General features: G+C 39.2%; 1 protein-coding gene across 1 annotated transcript; it reads left to right on the top strand.

The window, feature by feature from the left end:
- The first annotated feature begins 19 nt into the window (after nucleotides 1–19).
- TMEM19 (transmembrane protein 19) lies at nucleotides 20–23,823 on the top strand. Its single transcript, XM_027593065.2, has 6 exons — nucleotides 20–724; nucleotides 2,383–2,496; nucleotides 16,885–17,022; nucleotides 17,385–17,639; nucleotides 18,832–19,041; nucleotides 20,548–23,823. The coding sequence occupies exons 1-6, from the start codon at nucleotides 595–597 to the stop codon at nucleotides 20,709–20,711; spliced, it is 1,011 nt and encodes a 336-aa protein (XP_027448866.1). The 5' UTR covers nucleotides 20–594; the 3' UTR covers nucleotides 20,712–23,823.
- The last annotated feature ends 1,009 nt before the right edge of the window (nucleotides 23,824–24,832 follow it).

Genomic DNA, 24,832 nt, shown 5'->3' with positions numbered 1-24,832 from the left:
ACAGGAAGCGAAGACGCGACTCGGTGCGCGGCTGAGCTCCAAGGGGCTTTGGCCCTGGCGAGCTGGACCTGAACTGTGGGGCGGCGCCAGCGGCTGTCGCGATGTGACCGCGCCCCACCGCGCAGGGCTCACCCTCGGAACTCACCCTGGTTCTGGCTGCGCACCCTCTTTGCGGCCGAGAGTCACTTCCCCACCTCTCCCACCACTCCCACCCCCCCAACCCCGGCGTCAGCGCGTGGGCGGGCGGTGGAGGCGGAGCCCGCGGTCCCAGGACTGGCGTTTGGCTGGTTCTGCTTTCTTTTCGTTTTCCTGTCTGTGGAGCTCAGGTGTGAAGTGACCGCCGGCGTAGGACCCGGCGCTCAGAGAGAATGAGCTTTGCTTTTCCAGTGAGGTCTTAACCTCGCTCACGGGAGTTTGAGGTCTCCATCAGCCGCAGTTTCCGGAACTAGTTGGGGTTTATGTTATTTTTGCGGTCGGTGTAAGATGTTGGCATTTATATTGGCCCCTGCGCGAGTTTTTTGCTGGCAACTTAAATGACTTATTTTTCCTTAGACACACTGTCTTCCCCCTCAGGGGCTCATATCGTTATTTTCCATGACCGATCTTGACGACAATATTTGCAAAAAATATATAAAGATGATAACTAATATAGTTATATTGAGCCTGATCATTTGCATTTCTTTAGCTTTCTGGATTATGTCTATGACTGCAAGCACCTATTATGGTAAGTATGAGTGTTCTGAGTTGTTTTTCTATAATCTAATTGGTGGAATTGAAAATTGTATCATTAATGAAATCCCAAAACTTGTATCTTCTGAGTGGTTGTAAATTGTTGTGTTTACCTAACTTCCACAGCCTGAATTTAATTTACCAACATTAAAATATAAGCACTACTTTGAACATTTAAGAAACACCGCCTCTGATAATACTGATTAAGCATATTTCAAAATACATTTTTATGTTGTATGTAGTTATTACATCTATCTTCATGAGAAATTAAGTGAAATGAAATACAATTTTGTAAAGCAATTGCAGTGATGCTTTTAGTAAGAATATTTGTAACTAGTTTATCAGTTTTTTGTATCCTGTAAAAACAGCAGTAAAAATAAAAGGTGGTGTAATGTTTACATATGGAGATTTGGAGGATTTGTCTGCTCTTTGGTCACTTCAAAAGAACAGACTTCTTTTAAAATCTGAAGCCCCACCGCACATATATAAGATACTCTGGACTCAAACCTTTACAGTTTTGAAGACTCCTTAGAACATAAGTATGACTTTATAGAAATTTCCTTGGTACTCCTATAAAAATGGAGTACTGTTCAGCTGAAAAGAAAAAGTGAAAAGTCAAGTGAGAAAGGATTGCCATTTCAGACCTTAGCCTTTTGCAGAGACATGGGAATAATCTGAATGGGTGGTCTTCAGGTTCATTCATAATGATTCACAGTAGGGGGATGAGGGTTTGAGGAGAAGTATGAGAGAAGATTCTCTTTTGTGCTAGTAATAAATTACTATGACTTGAACTCAATGGAATAAACCAGGATTTGTAAACCAAAGTGCCCCTCTGGAACCAGGCCCCTGATCTTTGCACCTTAAACACTTGAGAAGTTGTCATTTTCAGAAATAGAATTTTTGTTGAACATTTGGCCCGCTTTATCTTCCATTTTCCCATTTTTGATAGAAGCATGGGCTCTAGCAATAGTTCACATTTTTCTTCACTATGCTCACTTAGTCTTGGTGTCTAGGAGTCAGGAATGGTGGGAGCTTTAAATGAGAAAGCTGACTTGTCTAAAGGGGGTGGCCTCTCTCCACTGTGGTCAATTCTGCCATGTGGGCCTGAGCATCCAGTTTTTAAAACAGAAGCCAGTGTTCTGGATTTTTATATGAAACCTCCTAATCTTTAAATATTGACTCCCAATGGTTTGAAAACATTATGCTAGCCAAACAAAAAGAAACATCTGTGAGGTGGATGCAACCTTTGGAAAAATCAGTTGCTAATTGCTGAAATGGAGGTGTGTAGCCTGTAAGAATGTTACTTTAAAAAATAAATCTCTCTGAAAGGCAGAAAGAAGAATAATTGGATCCTGCTAAGAAAATAGTTTGTTCTATACAATTCTTGAGATTTAATATGTGCCTCCTTTCCAAAACAATGGGGAACTAGAGAGTCATTTCAAATCTCCAAATATGTATGAAATATCAAAACTTGGACAGGACTTACTTGGTCATTCTCCAAAAGGACTGTCTCTCTGGAAATACATAAGTCTCAACATAGTTAATTTACTTTGGTGACTTCATCTCAGTTTCTCTACTTATGACAATATTTTTATCCAGAATGCAGTTATCAAAGCTTATAGCTAAGACTAACCTGTGAATTTAATTTTTTAGGTAATTTACAGCCTATTTCTCCTTGGCGTTGGCTGTTTTCTGTTGTTGTTCCTGTTTTGATCGTCTCTAATGGCTTTAAAAAGAAAAGTCTAGACCACAGTGGGGCTTTAGGAGGTATGTCTTTCTTTTAAAAGTTTACATAATAAGTGCTTGCTTATATAATTTAAACTCATATGTTTTCTAAATTCTGAACACATGAAACTATAAATCCCATTATGTTTTTTAGATAATAATAGTTATATAATGCTTAGCATTCCTATTCTGTCAAAATTTCAGATACTGACATACGCAGTGCAATGTACAAATTTAACTTTGTAATTGATATCAAGTAGATTAATAGGATAGATTTTTGAGTTCCTTGATGATTCTGCTCTCTTAGTTGTATTATCTGCTAGCACAAACATTGGAGCACTCCTGCTAGGTGTACAGTGGAGGAGCTGTTGGAAAGAATCACTCTTGGAAATTGCTATTAGTAGCCTCAAGCAAAGCAGTCCAAACTAAGTATCCTAGATTTATTTTTCAGAACTGGGTTAGGGATATGCCAAATTTTTGTTCTTTTAGGACATATTTATTTAGCACTTACTATATGCCACTCTTCTAGAAACTAGGGGTATGGCTGTGAACAAGAACAAGGGTTCAAGTTCTTACGGAATTTTCATTCTTTAGAACAGTTAGATTACAAAATACATAAAACTTTTTATATAATGATAAAATTTATGAGAAAAATTAAGATAGTAAAGTGTGTATGTGGGGGATGTGTGCATTCTTTTGTAGATAGGGTCAAGCATAACCCTTTTCTCTAAGGATGTAGTTTTGAACCAAGACGTGAAGAAGCCAGCAATGACAAGGTCTGAGAGAAGCAAGTTCCAAGCTGACAGAATAACATGTGTAAAGACCCTGACATACACCCTGGCTTATTTGGGTGTGAGAATAAGGCTCATTTGACTGGAAAATAGTAAAAAAAAAAAAAAAAAAAAGGAACATAGAAAATTAAAGAAATAGGCAAGGACCAGGTAATAAGGAGGCATAATTATGGGATACAGTAAAGATTTTTTTTTTTTAAGATTTTTTTATTTTAGCAGAGGGAGCATGTGCGTCTGAGCAAGAGCTCATGCGAGGGAGGGGCAGAAGGAGAGAGAGAATCCCAGGCAGATTCCCCACTGAGCGCAGAGCTTGATGCAGGGCTCGATCCCAGGACTCTGGGATCATGACCTGAGCTGAAACCAATGCTCATCCGACTGAACCACCCAGCCTCCCCACAGTAAAGATTTTATTTCAAACTAGGTGGAATCTCCCTTGCCTCAAATCAAAGGGGTGATATGATCTGGTGTGACATTGGGATTTACATATACTGCCAGTGTTATAAGCCCCAAGACATGAGGATTCCCTCCAAATAATACATGTAGGATGAGATCACTACAGAATGATGATTATTTAAAACTGGCAGATCTTTTTTTTTTTTTAAGATTTTATTTATTTAGAAAGAGCATGCGTGTGGAGAAGGAGGGTCAGAGGGAGAGAGAGAACTTTTTTTTTTTAAAGATTTATTTATTTATTTATTTGACAGAGACACAGAGAGGGAACACAAGCAGGGGGAGTGGGAGAGGGAGAAGCAGGCTTCCTGCTGAGCAGGGAGCCCAATGTGGGGCTCGATCCTACGACCCTGGGATCATGACCTGAGCCGAAGGCAGATGTTTAACGACTGAGCCACCCAGACACCCCGGAGAGAGAGAATCTTAAGCAGACTCTATGCTGAGTGCATGGAGCCCAACACAGGGATCCATCTCACGACCCTGAAATCTTGACTTGAGCCTAAATCAAGGGTTGGTCACTTAACTGACTGAGCCACCCAGGTGCCCCTCCTAGAACTGGCAGGTGTTGAAGCCATCTACCCAACCTTCAAAATACTGCTGGTCATCAGCCCTAATTTAGCACTGTAAACACACTCTGCTGCCACTGTATTCACTTGCCGAGCAGGGAGCCCGATGCGGAGCCCGATCCCAGGACCCTGGGATTGTGACCTGAGCTGAAGGCAGATGCTTAACAACTGAGCCACCCAGGCACCCCTGAAATGAGATTTTTAATATCCAACCTAAAGAAAGATATACAATGAAGTTATAACACCTTAAACTTCATGGCATCTTCACTTGGAATGTACGCTCCAAGGCCTTGAGAAGAGCCCTAGCAGTGTGCTCTCGGGGTCCTATGGATTTGTAAATTTTACAAAGCTAAAAGATATTTTTGTATTTTTTTTTTAATTTATAAGCTTCAGGCCCTACAAAACCTTGATCTACCTCTGATTTCATTCTTACAGGTTGCAGTAAGAATTAAATCAGATAATCACTATGAAGTTCTTAGTTCAGGAGTACCTGGGTGGCTCAGTGGGTTGAACGTCTGATTCCTGATTTCAGCTTAGGTCATAATCTCGAGGTAGTGGGATCGAGCCCTGAGTCAGGCTTCTCACAGAGTCTGCTTGTCCCTCTCCCTCTCCTCCTCCCCCCGACTCGGGTGTGCGCTTGCTCGCTCTCTCCCACATACATACATACATAAATAAATAAATATCTTAAAAAAATTCTTAGCTCATGCATAGACATAGCCAACATTTATCGGGTGCCCATTATTATGCCTAGTTCTTAAGAATCATGCTAATTCTCTTTCTTCATATTTGAGAAACATTGTTCAAGGACTTTTTTCCTTCTTTGGGGTAGCTGAGAATTGCAGTTAACTGACATATTGACATTTTTATATTTTATCGTACCATATAATGGACATTACGAATGGTTATGATTTATCTATTTAGCAAATGCTTATGTTGTGCATACCATGTACCAGGCACTGCTGTCGGCTCTTTGGAAGTATTAACTCATTTATAGCAAGTAATTTGAGCTGCCTCTGTTTGAATATAATCACACAGAGTTATGCTTTGTTAAAAATGTCTTTTCTCAGGTAGTCTTGCCTTGGTTTTTATTGTTCTTGACCTATCAAAAGAAGAGTCAAGTCCTTCTTGAAATCCTGTCTTCCTCTGGTTTCCCTGTTGTATATTGCCCTGCTTCTCTTCCTTTTCTGATCTCTTTTTATGTTTCTTTAAAGAATTTATTTATTTATTTGAAAGACAGAGAGTGAGCAAGAGAGAGTGCATGCGTGGGCACAAGCTGGGGGGCAGAGGGAGAGGAGGAAGCAGACTCCCCGCTGAGCAGGGAACTCAATGTGGGGCTCAATCCCAGGACTCCAAGATCATGACCTGAGCCGAAGGCAGCCACTTAACTGACTGAGCCACCCAGGCATCCCTCTACTTAGGTTTCTTTCCTGCTACCATTTCCTTTTCTGCCTTCTAGCCCTTGGGCCTCTACTCCTCTCCTACCTAGCTTGATTTAGAATTAGAAGGTGTATATTTGAATTCTAGGACTGCCACTTGGCTGTCTCTGTGAACTTTACCACATTACCTAACTCCTTGAAGCCTCAATTTCTTCATCTCTTATGAAATAGTTCCTTAGGGCTTTTTGGTGAGGCTCATACAAAATAATGTATGGGACAGTACATTTTTTAAAGCTACAAAGCATTATATAAACATTCACCGTTAGTGATTTATTATCTGCTTTTAACCATATTATAAATTTCCTGAAGACAGGGAGTGCATCATATGCTCCTGTGTCCCATGCTTTGAATATGTGCTTAGGAAATATATGTACACTGATTTTAAAACCTCTGTTTTTCTTTTTCTAATCATTTCATTCCATGAATATTGGTATCTTTTGTTTAGAGGTTTTTTTTCCTTAAGGACAAAAAACTAATGCTAGTTCAAATTATACAGTACTTGGGAATACTGTCCTGGAGTATGACTACAAATCACTTAAACTCTCAGCGTTGTACTTTTCCTATCTGTAAAACGAGAAGGAGTGATCTTATCTACAACATTGACTTACCATGAAGAGTCATCTGTGTGAGAAGCTTAGCACAGTACCTGGCACACATAATAAGTATTTGATAAGTGTTAGTTGTTACTGTTCTCCTTCCACTATTACTGTTCACAGTCCTAGGAATTTTAATGTGGTTTGCCATATCATGCCTTCAGTGTGCTTGGGATTGAGAAGAGTTTCAGAACTTCCTCAGGATCTGGGTGTTAAAAGAGTCCGCCATGACACAGGAACACATACCTCAGTGTTGATAGAAGAGGGGAGGGTTTGAGGCAGTGCTTAAGATGGACACTGAAGTGAAGGCATCTGCTCTGTTTGATTTTTTTGAGAGAGATTATTTGGGAGAGATTGAGAGAGAGATTATTTCTAGAATGAGGAGGATCACATGAGGGGATATATGGGAAAGTGACTATAAACTGTAAAGCACTGTGTAGAGGATTTGCTCCAAGGAGGTCTTATATAGTCCAGTTGTTCATTGTGTTTCTTTGAACTTAGTATGGACAATCTGTCATCGGATTTTTGACTTGACAAGTTATTTATTTTTTTTAAAGATTTTATTTACTTGTCAGAGGGAGAGAGCACAAGCAGAGGGAGAAGTAGGCTCCCTGCTGAGCAAGGAGCCCCATGTGGGACTTGATCCCAGAACCCTGGGATTACACCCTGAGCTGAAGGCAGATGCTTAACTGAGCCACCAGGCATCCCTTGACTTGACAAGTTTAAATTTAATTTCACAAATAAATAAATAAATTTAATTTCACTTACCAAGACTATTCAGCTTAGTTGCTTACTATTTTTTTTTTCCATCATGCATTTAACAAATGTATAGTTAGGGTCTCCTATATGCCACGCACTGTTCTGGGCACTTAGAATTTATCCCATTGTCAGAGAGCTTACAGTTTTAGTCATGGGATACAGATGATAAAAGAGATGGGTTTGAGGCATTTCATTCCCAGAACTCTGTGCTGTAAGTGTAGTGGAAATGCATGCAAATGGAGAATTTTCTAGAAAGGCCAGTGGTTGTGCTTCATGTAGTCTCACAAGAGTGGCCTTGCCTCTTTGGGTTACCATAGTTAGGTCTGGTGTTCAGTCTTTCTGAAATAGAAGCTTTGTTTTGTCAGGTACCCAGAGTTGATGAGACCTAAGAAAACCAGTTTATGTTGCTCACTGTCGTCACATGGGACTGGTACAGGAGTCAGAATGCCACTTTATTAATCTGATAAAATACAGACTAGTTGGGGTACCTAGCTGACTCAGTAGAGCATGTGACTGTTGATCTCAGGGTTATGAGTTCAAGTCCCCCACATTGGGCTCAGGGCCTACTTTATTTATTTATTTATTTATTTATTTATTTTTAAATATTTTATTTATTTATTTGAGAGAGAGAGATCGAGCACAAGCAGGGGGAGCGGCAGGCAGGAGGGGGAGAAGCAGGCTTTCTGCTGAGCAAGGAGCCCAGTGCAGGGCTCAATCCCAGGACCCTGGGATCATGACCTGGGCCGAAGGCAGACACTTAATGGACTGAGCCACTCAGGCGTCGGGGCCTACTTAAAAAAGGATAATAATAATAAAGTGTGTCTTTTAAAAATATCTATACAACTAGTCAGTTGCAGACTGAAATACAAACATCACTGTTCAGACATGCTCTGTTGTAGTCAGGCCATTTGAGAAGTTAGAGTATAACTAGAAAATTTCTTTGGTGAGTACTAAGTCTGAGAAACAGTCGATATGATACCAGCAGGCCAGGTCTAGGACCCAGAGGGGGTCCCACAGGATTGGCCAACAGAGTCCCTGGCTGTGTGCAGGATAGAAATCAAACATAAGCCAGCAGGAAGGGAAAGCAGTGTTTATTGAAGATATAGAGAGAGTGCAGATAGAGATAGTGTCTGGGAGACTCAGAAAGGAAAGGAGAGAGAGTCCCAGCTTTGTTTGGGGTCTGGGGTTTTATTGAGGATTGTGGTTCGGTGTGTGTGCCCTCTTAGGCATTCAGGAATCGGTAAGAACAAAGACAAGGGCCCAGATGTTATTCCTTGGCATCCAGATGTTTAGTGCCAGTGGTCTGGAATATGCATGTGATAGCTTCCTCGGTTCATTCTCACCTGGTTCTTCCTTAGAAGTTGCCTAGTCTAAAGGAATCATTAACTCCTTGTCCCTTACAAAGAGGACATACAGTATTTGCATTATGTGGCATTAATAAAGTGGGGGCTCAGGTCCTAGCAAGAACAGAAGGAAAAAGAGCAAAAAGCAGAATTTTATGGAGTCCTTCAGTTTCCCTATCAGATATTGCAGGTACTTAGGTCAAAGGGTCCCATCCCTTGTACAGGATTCAACAAGTCTGCCAACTTCTGGTTCTTTGGCCTTCATGTTCTGTATTTTGGGTTAATTGATTCCCACAGTCTTTCTGTAGGTAGATTACCTGTGATAGAATTGATTAGATTTCAGTTTATTAAATTATAAAATTTTAGTCCTGCCTTTCCCTTTTCTGCCTCTCAGGGTTATTATACCCAGGTCACCTTAGTTGAAATTTTTGGTATAAGTCTACTCTTGCTGTCAGAGATGTTTGTAGACAGTGTTGTTTTACTTCCCCAAAAGACTCTGTTAAGTGCAGAATTTACATATTTAAAATTCAGTAGGCAGTAATAATTCTTGAATCTTGAAGTGCTTTGAGAGCACCCTTTTGTTATGCGTATCAACTCTTATCAGTCACAATTAGATTCCAGAGGTGGTTTGGGGGAGATGTAATAGACAGGAACTGGAGACAGCAGTTACTGATTAAGAGTTCAGACATAGCTAGGAGTTGCAAAAAATACCAAGATATGTTTAGACTACACAAAAGAAATCATTCTTTCAAAGTACAGTGCCTTCAATTTATTTCCTCATTCTGAACCTGTCATCAACATGAACATTGATCACTTCATGTGGTATTTTAAGGTCATTGAAGTAAAAAGGATGTTGATGATTTGTAGCATTTCAGTGTAGGGTGTTTTAGGGCCACCTTACTCTGAGTTTGTTTAAAGACAGTGGAATAGGGGCGCCTGGGTGGCTCAGTCGTTAAGTGTCTGCCTTAGGCTCAGGTCATGATCCCAGGGTCCTGGGATCGAGCCCCGCATTGGGCTCCCTGCTCTGCGGGAGCCCTGCTTCTCCCTCTCCCACTCCCCCTGCTTGTGTTCCCTCTCTCACTGTGTCTCTCTATAAATAAAATCTTAAAAAAAAAAAAAGTGGAACAAATTTTTTTTTTAAGATTTATTTATTTATTTGAGAGAACGAGAATATGAGAGAGAGAGAGAGTATATGAGAGGGGGGAGGGTCAGAGGGAGAAGCAGACTCCCCGCTGAGCAGGGAGCCCAATGTGGGACTCGATCCCGGGACTCCAGGATCATGACCTGAGCCGAAGGCAGTCGCTTAACCGACTGAGCCACCCAGGCGTCCCAACAGTGGAACAAATTTTTAATAGTGACTATAGAAAAGGGATGGGAGTATGGGGGCGCACAGAGATGTTTTAATTTTTACTTTGTATACTTCCATATTTTTTGGCTTTCCCCTCCAGTAGTCATGTACTACTTTTGTAATACTTTAACACCAATTGAAAAAAAACTTAAAGGTTGGATAACAAAAATAATATTCACCATTAATTTTGTTACAATAATAATTAATTACAAAAGTAATGTTACTGAGGTTTTACAACACTGTAGCTGCTATTATTACCAGTGATATTAGTGAATGTTTATGAAAAGCCTTCTACATCTCGGTAATATAATAAGCATACTGTAAAAAATTATCTCATTTAGGGGCACCTGGGTGGCTTAGTCGTTAGGCATCTGCCTTCGGCTCAGGTCATGATCCCAGGGTCCTGGGATCGAGCCCCGCATCCAGCTCCCTGTTTGGCGGGAGGCCTGCTTCTCCCTCTCCTTCTGCCTGTCGCTCCCCCTGCTTGTGCTCTCTCTCTGTCAAATAAATAAATAAAATCTTAAAAAAAAATTATCTCATTTAACGTTTCACAGCAAGCCAATGAGGAAGGAATTGTTATTCTTATTTCACCAATAAGAAATTGAGGCTTATGCTTAGGTAACATTTAGTCAAAGTGAGGTAAAGAGAGGAGCCAAGGTTTGAACTCCAGACTGTTCAGTTCCAGAGCTGAAGCACTTTATTAGTACTTTACACAGCATTACCCTATTTCTTGCACTTTCAATTAAAATGTGCTAAACTTGAGTAAAATGCCAATATTTGAGTATCTCTGGATAGATAAGTCAGTAAATGTGTCAGTAGTTGTGGTACCTGAATGTTGAACTAACCACCAGAAAGAGTTTCTTCCTTTCTTTCTTTTTTTTTTTTTTTAAGATTTTATTCATTTGTCAGAGAGAGCACAAGCAGGGAGAGCTGCAGGCAGAGGGAGAAGCAGACCCCCGCTGAGCAGGGAGCCTGATGTGGGACTCAGTCCCAGGACCCTGGGATCATGACCTGAGCCCAAGGCAGATGCTTAACCGACTGCGCCACCCAGGCATCCCAACAGAAAGAGGTTTTACAGAAATAGAAACCTGGTTCCCTGTTCCATTGTTTAAGAAAATACTATTTAATACTAACATCTGTTTAATATATGTTCTATTAATAATTTTGTCTAACGTGTTAACAAAAATCTTTATATAACAAAACTGGATATATTTATCTTAAGAGTTACGGAAAACGGAAATTGGTTTTGTTTTGTTTGTTTTAATTTTAACCAGGCTTCACTTTCAACACATGGCTTGAACTCACCTAAGATTAAGAGTTGCATGCTCTACCGACTGAGCCAGCCGGGTGCCCTGAGAAGGGAAATTGTTAATGATAAAGTTAGTCAGGGATGGAAATACCTGTACTTAGAAATACAGGCAGGCAGCCTGGATAGGGCCACACAAGATAACAGTGCCTTAATGTGGTTATCACATTCTGGGAAACCAGTCCCCAGCCCTGCAGGGACAGAGATGGATTCTCTTCAGAACCCCTACCCCAAACAGGAAGTTTAGACTTAAAGCAGCCAAACTCCTAAGAGACTAATTAACAAAGAATGTAAATTTCTTGAGTGCCACTGACCCGAGCCCTCAATACCAGAGTTAGCACATTCTCTCCCCAAAAGGACTATAAAATTATTATTTAAAACATGCTTATAAAGGGGTACCTGGGTGGCTCAGTCGGTTAAGTGTCTGCCTTCAGCTCAAGTCATGATTCTGGAATCCTGGGGTCAGGCCCCATGTCAGGCTCCCTGCTCTGGAGAGCCTGCTTCTCCCTCCCTCTGCCCTTCCCCCTGCTTGTGTTCACTCTCCCTCTCTCTGTGTGTGTGTCAAATAAATAAAATCTTTTTTTAAAAAAAATGCTTATGGGGTGCCTGGCTGGCCGAGTAGGTAGAGCATGTGACTCTTGCTCTTGGGGTTGTGAGTTCAAGCCCCATGTTGGACGTAGAACTTAACTTAAAAAAAAAAATGTGCTTATAAGTTGGAAAGAACACATAGAGAATGCTACCTTTTATATAAAGAAGAAAGGAAGATAAGAAAACATTCATTATGTATATTTTATAAAGAGAAACACAGGAATGATAAACTAAGAAACAATATTTACAAAGAATGGAGGGAGAGCAAAATATGAAGAGAGGGGCAAAGGGACCTGGGAGAAAGTGACCCTTCTCTGAGTACCTTTTTGTATAAGTTTGACTTTTGAAAGCATGCTAGTGTTCTACATATTTAAGAAATAAAATGGTAAGGATGGGAAAAGGGAAAATCTAAAATTGAAAGCAAATTAAAACAAATGAACCCAGTTGTATTTTAAATCAATACTATAAGCACACTGCAGGGAAAAAAGAAAACTTGTGAACATAGCATTTAATTATATTCCTTCAGTCTTGGGTTAAGGGAAGGGGAGAATGGCAAACAAATCTAAACTATTTTAGTGTGGTTCTAAAAGTTTTAGATGTGATAGGGGATTGAAAAAAATGAGTGAAATTATCATTGTTGTTTGAAGCCAGGTTCTTAACATGGAAAGAGCCATACAAATGTGAATGGGGAAAAGCAAGAGAAAACCTATAGAGATGGATTGTAATTGCAGTTATTGGTGTGATCTTGTGATTTCTAGAATACGTGTGTGTATATTTACATGTATATATGCACATGCATATGCATGTGTGTATATTTGTATGCTCATATATATGTGTGTGTGTATGTATTCCCTTGCCCTGTCCACAAAAAGCAAATATACCCCAATAGCAATGAGCATACTGAGAGCCTAGATCTTGACCTTCAGTTTCCTTCCCCACTAAAATGAACCAAAGCTCCTCAGAGAAATAAATGACTGGTTCCAGGACTGGGGAAAACTAGGTTTGGGAAGAGCTTAGAGCGTCTTGTTACACCAGAAAGAAAGGAAGTGTGAAAAGGAAGAAAAAATATGGGATTATGTCACATGAGAAGTGAGCTTATCTGTTTTGTTTGGTATTAGTATAGCCACCTCTGCTCTCTTTTAGTTACGGTTTGCATGGAATATCTTTTTCAGTCCTTTTACTTTAATTTAAGCCCGTTTGTGTCTTTAGGTTTAAAGTGAGTTCTTTATAGACGGCATTGGACTATGTGTTTTTATTTTCACAATCTCTGTCTTTTGATTGGAGGGTTTCATCCTCTTACATTTACTTTTTTTTTTTTTAAAGATTTTATTTATTCATTCGAGACACGGAGATAGAGAGAGAGAGAGCATGAGCAGGGGGAGAGGCAGAGGGAGAGGGAGAAGCAGGCTCCCCGCTGAGCCAGGAGCCAGACGTGGGGCTCGATCCCAGGACCCTGGGATCACGACCTGAGCTGAAGGCAGTTGCTTAACCATCTGAGCCACCCAGGTGCCCCTACTTTGTTTTTTAAGATTTTTTTTTTAAAGTAATCTCTGCACCCAACATGGGCCTTGAATTTACAACCCTGAGATGAAGAGTCACGTGCTCTACCAACTGAGCCAGCCAGGCACCCCTATTCCCTTAGAATTAAAGTAATTACTAAGGAGAAACAACTTATTTTTATCATTTTGCTATTTGTTTCTGTTTCTCATAGTTCTTTTGTTCATTTATTGTATTACTGTCTTCTTTTGTGTTTAATTTTTTGTAGTGAAATGTTTGAATTCTTTTTTCATTTCCTTTTGTGTATATTTTATAACTATTTTCTTTTTGGTTACCATGACAATTATATTTAACATCCTAAAGTTATAACATTCTAATTTGAATTTTTGCCAGCATAACATCAATAACAAACTCTCCTAATTTTTCCTATACTTTTTTTTTTTAAAGATTTTATTTTTTTATTTGAGAGAGAGAGAGACAGCATGAGTGGGAGGGGCAGGGGGAGAGGGAGAGAGAGAATCTCAAGCAGACTCCATGCTGAGTGTGGAGCCCAACATGGGGCTCAATCCCAGGACCCTGAGATCATGACCTGAGAGCTGAAACCAAGAGTTGGATGCTTAACTGACTGCGCCACCCAGGTGCCCCTCTCCTTTACTTTTGAAAAATAGTTTGGCTGGATATAAGCTTCTTGTTTGACAGGTTTTTTTCTTTTCTTTTCACACCTTGAGTATGTCAGCCCGATGCCTTCTGGCCTCCAAAGTTTCTGATAAGAAATCTGTTGATAATCTTATTGAGGATCCCTCATATGTGATGACTTGCTTACCTCTTTCTGTTTTCAAGATTGTCTTTGTCTTTGAACAGTTTGATTGTAATGTGTCTCAATGTGGCTGTCTTTGAATTCATTCTACTTGGAGTTTGCTAAGCTTCTTTCTTGCATGTTTATATGTATGTCTTTCATCAAACTTGGAAAGTTTAAAAAAAATAAAACTTGGGAAGGTTTCAGCCATTATTTCTTCAAATAATTTCTCTGCCCCCTTTTCCCTGTCTTTTCTCCTGGGATTTCCCACATGGGTATGTTGTTCTCCTTGATGGTGTCCTATATGTCCCTCAGGCTCTGTTCACTTTTCTTCATTCTTTTTTCTTTGTTTTTCAGACTGGATAATTTCCATTGCCTGTCTTCAAATTCATTGATTCTTTCTTTTGCTTGCTCAAATGTGCCTTTGAGTTTCTACTGACTTGTTTTCAACTCCAGTATTTCCTTTCAGTTTCTCTTTAGATTTCTGTCTCTTTATTAATATTTCCATATTGTTCCATATTGTTCTCTTGACTTTCTTCATGTCTTCTTTTAGTTCTCTGAGCATCTTTAAAACAGTTGTTTTGAAGTCTTTGCTTAGTAGGTCCACCATCTGGCCCTTCCAGTGACAGCCTCCATTGATTTTTTTTTTCCTTTGAATGGGCCATACTTGTCTGTTTCTTCGTATGCTTTGTGGTATTTTTGTTGAAAACTGGACATTTAAATCTAATAATTCGTTAACTCTGGAAATCAGAATTTCCTCTGTCCCCAGGTTTTGCTCTTTTTTGTTTTGTTTTGTCTTGTTTTTGATTGTTGCAGCTGTCTCTTGCCAGGCATCAGCTTGAGGTGTAAACCTAAGATCATCCCAGTCTTTTCTGAGCCCATACCTTTCCCTGGTATATGACTTTCTAATTTTCCCCGTAAATGCAATTTCTTTTGAATGTCCTAGTCTTTGATGTCTGGCTCTCCAAAGGAGGAAAAACAGAAGAATGAACGGGGGTTGGCGTTGCTCCTTTAAATCCTTTGGAAGTCCCTTTAGCCAGACAAGAAAGGGCTTGCAACAGTGGGGAGTGGCGTGTAACAATGGCTTCCAGCCTCTATGTCTATACCTCCATAATCAGAAGCCACAGTCGTTGATCAGAATACAAATCCTGATATGTGGAAGACAAGTCCTTATTGCCCAACCCAGCTCTCACAAGCTGTGTGCAGGCTGCACCTGTAGTTCCTGCCCTGCCTGCCCTGGGGCTGGGAGTGATAGATGGATAGCTGCTGCATTGTTAAGAACTGAAATTGACCAAAATTAACTGTAGTTTCCCTTCCAAGCCTTCCCTTGAAAGTTACAAGCCTTCAGTAGACTCCAGAGTTCCAAAATAGTTTTGTCAGATTCTGCCAGTGCAATTGTTGTCTAGGTGGGAAGACAGATTTCCTGGTGCTTCCTACTCTTTCATCTTCCCCAAATCCTGTTTCATTTTTGTAGTATTAACTGACCACTGTGGTAATAGAAACAAGGGTACTCGGCTACCTCAACCACCAATTTTACTCCTAAGAACATTTTCAAAATTTGTAACAAAGGCCTTTAAGGATTATCTAAGTCATTTGGGTGAGGGGTAGGGAGGCGCAGAGGGAGAGGGAAAGAATCCCAAGCAGGCTCCATGCCCAGAGCCTGACATCCGGGGCTCGATCTAACAACCCTGAGATCATGACCTGAGCCCAAATCAAGAGTCTGACACTTAACCAACTGAGCCACTCAGGTGCCCCTATCTGAGTAATTTAAGAAGCTAATTCCAGCAGGTGTGCATTTTTCTCAATGGAATTACCTAGAGGGAAGCACATGGGTGGCTCAGTCGGTTGAGCATCCAACTCTTGATTTTGGTTCAGGTCATGATCTCAGAGTTGTGAGATCAAGCCCTGTGTCAGGCTCCTCACTCAGCTGGGAGTCTGCTTCTCTCCTTCACCCTCTCCCTCTGCCCCTCCCCCAGCTTGCACGTGTGGTCATGCATGTGTGCACCCTTGTTTATTCTCCTGATTAGACTGTAGGAATTATAAGCCTTCCTTGAAATTGGTCACTCATGGAAAAATGAAGGATGTTCTCTTTCTTCTTTGCCCAAATAAAAGAAACAAAAAAAAGTCTAAAATTCTGAAATCACATTTATAGAAAGTATTCCAATTTTAATTCCACATAAAATCCAGGATTATGTTCCTAGATTTACATAGTAAAACATAGCTAAGAAACACTGTCTCCATTTTCTCACATAGTTTATAAGGCTTAGCAAAAGAGCATGTGAAAGTTTAAAAGCTAGCCTGCAGGTAGAAAAAAAAGATCCAGGCTATGAGAGGAAAATATAAAAATTAGGAGCTAGAAAGATCCTACAATCTTAACCTCCCTGGGAAGATCCACAGTTAATTTGAAAAGTAAGCTATCTATCCAAATGTTATATATAACATATGTAATACACAGTTTAATAATAAATAACTACTATTTATTGTGTTCTACAATTTGATTATAAAAGGTATGTCTATAATAACATTCATATATTCATAGTTTGAAAGGAGGTCAAAATATGGTAAAAAATGTATCTCAGTTTAATCAAACCAACACTTAGTTTACTATTTGGTAATACCTGAATTGGTAAAAATGAAAATGTTTTAGGCGCCTGGGTGGCTCAGTTGGTTCAGCGACTGCCTTCGGCTCAGGTCATGATCCTGGAGTCCCGGGATCAAGTCCCGCATCGGGCTCCCTGCTCGGCAGGGAGTCTGCTTCTCCCTCTGACCATCTTCCCTCTCATGCTCTCCGTCTCTCATTCTCTCTCCCTCAAATAAATAAAATCTTTAAAAAAAAAAAAAGAAATGTACATTTCAGGTTATAATGTAAAAAATAACTGAAAAAAATTCCATTCTTTTTTTTACAACGTTAACGTATGGACTGAGTATAATTCTGTGTATATATGTGTTTCTTTCAGGGCTTGTGGTTGGATTTATCCTAACCATTGCAAATTTCAGCTTTTTTACCTCTTTGCTGATGTTTTTCCTTTCTTCTTCAAAACTCACTAAATGGAAGGGAGAAATAAAGAAGCGTCTAGATTCAGAATACAAAGAAGGTAAAATGAATTATGTTTGACATCACTTATTTCATCCTAAGATATTATAAGCTTATAATCAGAACATGTTTAGACTGTTGAAACAGATAAATTTTTTATGAGAAGAACTTTTAAGTAGTGGCCTAATTTAGTTTATCATTACTTCACCACAATAGTAACAACAGAATTTTAGAAGCACTAAAATCTATCATTAATTATTCTAAAACAATATAGAATGTAGGTAAAGGTACCATCTGACTTTTAGTCATTTTTAAAATTGTAGTCATTTTTCTTTCCTTAAACTTTAAGTTCCTGTAACTGCACGATTTTCCTTCTGAGGAGAAAGCATTTCTTGTCCCTTGTATCTACTTGTTCGTTTGTAGGCGGGCAGAGGAATTGGGTTCAGGTGTTCTGTAATGGAGCTGTGCCTACAGAGCTGGCCCTGTTGTACATGATAGAAAATGGCCCCGGCGAAATCCCAGTAGATTTTTCCAAGCAGTACACTGCTTCCTGGATGTGTTTGTCTCTCCTGGCTGCACTGGCCTGCTCTGCTGGAGACACGTGGGCTTCAGAAGTTGGCCCCGTTCTGAGTAAAAGCCCGCCAAGGCTAATAACAACCTGGGAAAAAGTTCCAGTTGGTGAGTCTTTATTTAAGTTTCTTTAAAAAAAAAAAAACGAAATGAACCAAAAAAATATGACTTATTGTGTTTCTTACTTAAGAGACTTTTAAGAATTTTAGTTAGTCTCCTTAACGGGAAAGTTGTTGTCGGCTATTAAATTGATGATAAGAAATAATATTTGCAGGAAATGTTAGCAAGTCCTAGATAAACAGTACAGAAACACAGAGATATATCAGGAGGAGAGGAAAATGAAGAGAATAATAGAGTGTTTCTTGAGGACCTACTATGTGGTTAGTGCTTTAACATAGATCTCAGTTCCCTGTTACCATTATCAACAACTACTAAATACATTTTTGTCTTTGTCATCCCCTACCCTTCCCTTCTTATTCCCTTCTCCTCCTTGTCTTCCCCCGCCACTTTCTCCTCCTTTTTTCTTCCTCATGTCCTTTTCATTTTTTCTCTTCATCGTTATTGTCATTATCCTTAAAACCCTTAATATTCATGTGAATTGGTTCTTTTATTATTTCCACCTTACTAACAAGGAAATTAAGAGAAGTTAAGTAACTTAGAAATGGCAGAACTAAGATTGAAACCAGGCAGTTTGGTTCCATTGAACCATTCCCCTGCATTGCTTAGCATGTCATGAGTTAATGAGGAGAAAAGACTCCTTTTTTTTGTTTTTTTTTTAAATTTTTTATTGTTATGTTAATCACCATATATTACATCATTTGTTTTGGTGTAGTGTTCCATGATTCATTGTTTGTTCATAACACCCAGTGCTCCATGCAGAATGTGCCCTCTTTAATACCCATCACCAGGCTAACCCATCCCCCTACCCCCCTCCCCTCTAGAACCCTCAGTTTGTTTTTCAGAGTCCATCATCTCTCCTGGTTCGTCTCCCCCTCTGACTTACTCCCCTTCATTCTTCCTCTCCTATCTTCTTCTTTTTCTTTTTTCTTAAAATATGTTGCGTTATTTGTTTCAGAAGTACAGATCTGTGATTCAACAGTCTTGCACAATTCACAGCGCTCAGAAAAGACTCCTTTTTAACTAGACTATGGTCTTTGGATTGTATGAAAGAGAACCTTTTCTTTGAATTAGTCTTGATAAGATGGGTACCAAATTTTTTTTTTTTTTTTTTTTTGCTTTCCTTGATTTTATGTGTTTGTTGATTGTTAACCAGATTATTTTATCTGTGTTTTTTCTTCAGGGACCAATGGGGGGGTCACAATGGTGGGCCTTGCCTCCAGTCTACTTGGTGGTACCTCTGTGGGCATCACGTACTTCCTCACACAGTTGGTTTTTGTTAATGATTTAGACATTTCTGCTCCCCAGTGGCCAATTATTGCATTTGGGGGTCTGGCTGGATTACTGGGATCAGTTGTAGACTCATATTTAGGAGCTACAATGCAATTTACTGGTAAGAACATCACTTTATTATTGCAACTTATTGGTGTATTAAATGGGAAAGAAATGTGGGGGAGAAAAACATGGCAATGAAAACAATCCCAAAGACAGAGGAAATCAAGAGGCCAGGAATGACGGACAGTCTTTTCTACAATTTTGATTTAAAAAAAATTTTTTTTGTTAAATTAATTGAAAGAGAACTAGTCCCACAGAGCGAATGAGTAGAAGCTGTGTGGGGAGGAAACATAGTGATAGTGCAGGAAACAGATGCTTTTGCTTTGGGGACTTCACCTAATCCCAGGGCAAGCAGAACATTTGGGATCAGATCATTTTAATGCTGCACCTTCCATCTGTTTTCAAAGTCCATTTGAGAGAGAATTATTGGACTACTCTGTACAAATATGACCTATTTTTTACTGTGACATAATGCTTTCTGTCCCCACTGAATTTTTAGCCCCACTCAAGATATATGGGAGTTGGTTTTCCCCAGAATTTTCTATGCTTTGCTTCTGAGGCTCTCTCGTCATTTCAGTCTACTGAGATATTCTGTTAGGTCTGTATTTCCTCCACATTCTGACCATGTTTTCTCCTTTGATTCATACAGTTAAGAGGCTGGGATTTGGGGGAGTTTCCTTGTGTACAGTCCTTCCAGTTCTCTTCATGTGCCAAGATACTGTTCTTGCCCTTCTGCTTTGCTCCCCACCTATCACAATGTCACAATGTTTGTTCTCTCAGATTCATTTCTCTTACCTAAATACTAAGGAGGAAGCAGTCTGATTTTAGTTCAAGCTAAAGGTCACTAACTCTACACACACACACACACACACACACACTCTGTCTCTTCACTAACTCTACACACACACACACACACACACACACACACACACACACACACACACTCTGTCTCTTCACTAACTCTACACACACACACACACACACACACACACACACACACACACACTCTGTCTCTTCCCCTCCCGTGTTTTTGGGGTTTTTTGTTTGTTTAGGAACGTAGGTTTTATTCTACACACTGGGCTCTAACTGGGGAAGTTTCTGACCACGTTGAGTGGGTTGAAAAAATTAATGTAGGCTGTGGGAAAGATTAATTCCTTCGGTAAATTCTTTGTGTGCCTTCTTTGTGGTGGCACCATGCTGGGTCCTGGGTTTCCATCGCAGAGGCTGAAGACATGATCCCTATTCTCAGAGACCTCACAGGTTGGTCTTGGAGGCCTAATCTTCTAGTTTCATGCTCTCTCTGCTGTTAATGTTCTTCCTTCATCCTGTGAAGGAACTCCAGCAGTGTTGAGAGAACAGTATTGAGGTGTACTAAAACTCCCATTTCAAAAAAATCCTTAGTAATCAAGGGTTCCATATCTCTCACCATATAATTATCTACTGAAGGCAATTTATAAGTGGTTGAGACTCTTTCAAAGATTGTATTCTTTGGAGGAGAAAAGCTAATTTGTTTTAGATCAAGTCATTTGGATCTTCCACCTCACTTGCTTCTTTTCCACTCCAGGTTTAGATGAAAGAACTGGCATGGTGGTCAGCAGCCCGGCGAATGAGGTGAAGCACATAGCAGGAGAACCGATTCTTGATAACAACGCAGTGAATCTGTTTTCTTCTGCCCTCATTGCTCTCTTACTTCCAACTGCTGCTTGGGGCTTTTGGCCCAGGGAGTGAACTTTTTTCATTTACAAAGGTTGAAACTGCAGTAAATTTAGCTAATTTTGCAATTCCAAATTTCATCCTAAGAAGAATCATTGTAATTGGCAAAGAGGAAATACCAGCTCTTTCCCTATTCATTGTAATGAAATTCCACATTGTTCCTCTCACTAAATCCCTTGTAACAGCTAACGTCTTTGTAGTGAAAGGGAAGTGTACATAGAATTTATTCGTATTTTTCTTCTGCTGAATAGAGCTTCGTGAGCAATGAAGCCATACTATCCCTAAATATTGCTGTATGTTGGACTAAAAGTGTAATACCACTTGTGCCAGTTACTGAAATTTTAGTTTTGGGTGGTTTAAACTGATGTGTGTGGAAGCCTGAATAAGTGTAGTCCTCACTTCTTCCATTACTTGCCATTTCCACTTGTGAAAAGTATGGCGTATGGTTCTTAGTGAGCTACTCCACATGTGTTCTTCCTTCCTCAGGGTTAGTAATGAAAAAAAAGTAAATGTCTTTTTCATATGACCATTAGACTTCATGAAAAAAATATTTTTAAGTAAAAACAAGAGATTTCTATCGAAAAAATGTGCACCTTATATTTCAGTTGATTTTTGAGCAGAAATTATCTTGAATTTAATATTTTTTAATGTATTTTCTAGCTTTCTTTGAAATTTGTGTAGGAATCTGTTTTACTTTGGCACCCTGAACAGTTAGTCACTGGAAAACTATTGTAATTATTTCTTTGTTTGCTACCTAGAATTCATTGGAAGATGCTGATTTCCTATTCTGTGCTTAAGTTATGCTCTCCTGTAAAATATAGACTCAACTAAAATGAATTCTACTTTTCTGTTTGTTCTTCAGTGTGATTTATTGTATGCTAAAGGAGTTTGATATGGTATGGATTATTTTGCTGAAAGTATTTAAAAATACTTCTCATGTGATTTCCATATATTCCCTCCCCTTCTTTTGAATTTAAATTTAAATTGAAGAGAGATTCCATGAATAAGCCACCATTATTAGAGTGGATAAAGCTTAGACTTCTTTACTGGTGACTCTACTACAGTGATAATTGAGAACTGAGTTGATTCTGGAAAAAAGAAAAACAAAAAAACAGTTGACACCCTTAATCCTTAATCCAAGCAACAGAGGGAGTCTCTATCATTGGTTTTCGCCTTTGGTTATACATTGGAATCACCTGAGCATCTTTTAAAAGAAATACTTGTGTCTGGGCTTCACTTTCAAGGATTCCAATTTACCTGTTCTGGGGTAGAGCCTGGGTATTAGGACTTTTTAAGAGCTCTTGCTGCACGTGAGAATTATATAGGGCATTTTTTGGTTTTTCAAGATTTTTTTTTTTTAAGTAATCTCTACAGCGAATATGGGGCCCAAATTTACAACCCCAAGATCAAGAGTTGCATGCTCTACCAACTGAGCCAGCCAGGGGTAGGCCATTTTTAAAAACACGTGCCAAGGCCCCTCTCTAGACCAAGTAAATCAGAATATCTGAAGGTGAGGCTCATGCATAGGGTATTTATAGAAAGCTCTCTAGGAGATTCTAATTTTAAACAGAACTAAGTCAGAATGTCCTAAAGCACAATACATAAAAGAAGCTTCAAAAGAGTAGGACTTCATTTTTATGCAGACAACTATTAGTAGCAGTGCTGTATGCTGTCTTTATGCAATAATAGTTTCTAGTAATTATACCGTGTCTTATAGTTACATCACTTACTATATCATTCCTGTGTCAGTTTTTGATGCAGCCTGTTTATTCCTATAGCTGTTCCAACATGCCTTTTCTCTTTTCCTGGTGACCCATCCTCATGACATACCATGGGATAAAAATATTTATTGCAACCATCTTTGGGTTTGATAGTATCTCCGTATCATTAACAGGTTAGGGAAATACTGCTTGACAAGCCTTTATTTGAAAACCTAGGGCTAGTTGTGTTTTAAAATCAAAATTTTCAGATTTTAGAAAACTAAATAGAGTACATATATTTTACTCAAACTCTCAAAAGAGTCTTAAGATAGCAACCATTCTTAAATACACTAATATTTCTATGGTGAATGTATGAATAGCACCACTAAGTGTGGTAACTGAAGACTATAAAGAGCCTCAGGTCAGGTCAGTTTTGTCAGCAAATTTAGGAAGAAACTTTTTGTTTTCAGAGCATTTTTTGGATATGAGAATTATAGGTAAGGAATTGTGGCTCTTTTTGCTTTAATCTTAGCTGTACTTTATTATAACATCCTTTGTAATTGGATATTTAACTAGTTCCATCTGTTCTTCCTCTTTACTGAGTGAACAATTTATTTTAAAAACACTTTCATAGAATTCCATCTAACAGTATAATAAAACAGTATGTACTGCCTACCTAGGCAGCCTAAAGGTGTACATACCATTTCTTAAAACAGTTATGCAATAGAGGAGAGGAAGGTGTATGTGGCTCAAGGCTTTTGAAGCTTTTGAAAGAGATCTGAAGACTTAAAGGAGTGGCATTTGAGGACTCATCAATTGGAGGTACCAGGAGAACAATGAATTGATACAATTGGTCATTCCATTCTTAGTTTTTCTCATTACTTGGGTTATGTATGCCTCAACCAAGGTGCATATATCTCTTTCTTGTTTCTAACTCCTATGTATGTAGGATGCTGCCTTCAGAAATGCCAACCCCATCCCAATTAGATAAAGACCTATTATAGAGAAAAATCATGCAAGGTGAGATATCATAAACTTTGCCTATGCCTGTAGTGTTAACAGTTGCTCCCTGTTATACACAGTTGGTATTTTGGAGCCCAATCATCTGATGTCCCTGGTGTTTCATCTGCTGTTCTGATGTCACCAAATGAGAAAAAAAGTGTTGTAGCCATCAAATTTCAGGTGAACTGTACATGCTTTAAAGATGAAAACACAATTATGAGTTAAATGATTTAATCTCCTAATGGAGTATCTGTTGCTGTAATTCCAAATGGTCCTGAATATTTTAAAAATATATAGATGTTCAATATATGTTTGTTAAATTAAGTTGTTTGTAATTAGTGTTTCCTTTAAGAGTCACTGAAAGTTGATAATCAGAACATTTTTCTGGAGGAAAATCAAAAATAAAACTAGTCTGGCTACCTGAATTTCTGAGGACTGTGATGATTCCAACATTTCTCAATCATGTGATGTGCTATTAATGGTTTGGGAACTAATGAGTCAGGAAATGATAGTAAGGGCAAGGCTCCTAAAATTGTTTTCTTTGCTAAGACTAGACATGTTAACTCTCATTCATCACCCCTTTCAAAATGTATTTTATGCATGTGGCAACTCTTTTTATGTTTGGGTTTTTTTTTTTCTTTTTGTTTTTGCATTTCTTTTTTATTTTTTTAAGGCATCTCTACTCCCGGTGTTGGGCTTGAACTCACTCACGACCCCAAGATCAAGAATTGCATGCTCCACTGATTGAGCCAGCCATGTGCCCTAGATTTATTTTCTTTTTTAATTAATATTTGATTATGTAACACACTGAATCTAATCTTTTAATTTTTTTAAAGATTTTTTAAATTTTTATTTGAGAGAAAGATTGAGAGAGCGTGAGCGCACACAAGTGGGGGGAGGGGCAGAGGGAGAGGGAGAAGCCGACTCCCTGCTGAGTGGGGAGCCAGACACGGGCTCAATCCCAGGACCCGGGGATCATGACCTGAGCCAAAATCAGACACTTAACCAAGTGAGCCACCCAGGTGCCCCATGCTGAATCTATTCTTCTTAAAATATTAGAATATTAGAGATAAAGCTAAAATATCCTTTTGCCTCCACAACTCAATAAACCAAACCTTCCACCTTCCCCAAAGTAACTACTGTTAGAAATTTGAGATATTTTCTACACAATAATTGTTTTGAGTATATTTTTAAATTTTTTTTTTTAAGATTTTATTTATTTGCCAGAGAGAGAGCACGCGCACAAGCAGGGGGAGTGGCCAGCAGAGGGAGAAACAGACTCCCTGATGAGCAGGGAGCCCGACGTGGGCCTTGATTCCAGGACCCTGGGATCATGACCTGAGCTGAAGGCAGATGCTCAACCGACTGAGCCACCCGGGCATGTCTGTTTTGGGTGTATTTTAACATATTGATTCTTTTTAATTAATGAAATTT

The sequence above is a fragment of the Zalophus californianus genome, chromosome 9 (assembly GCF_009762305.2).
Source record: "Zalophus californianus isolate mZalCal1 chromosome 9, mZalCal1.pri.v2, whole genome shotgun sequence".
NCBI classification, from domain to species: Eukaryota; Metazoa; Chordata; class Mammalia; order Carnivora; family Otariidae; genus Zalophus; species Zalophus californianus.
The sequence above is the reverse complement of the archived record's forward strand: the minus strand, read 5'-3'. Positions and strand labels throughout refer to the sequence as shown.

Excerpts from the sequence above, each read along its gene's own strand:
- TMEM19 (XM_027593065.2), top strand. The coding sequence starts at position 595 with ATGACCGATCTTGACGACAATATTTGCAAAAAATATATAAAGATGATA. Across the intron at positions 725-2,382 it reads GACTGCAAGCACCTATTATG|GTAATTTACAGCCTATTTCT; the intron begins GTAAGTATGAGT and ends TTAATTTTTTAG. Across the intron at positions 17,023-17,384 it reads AGATTCAGAATACAAAGAAG|GCGGGCAGAGGAATTGGGTT; the intron begins GTAAAATGAATT and ends GTTCGTTTGTAG.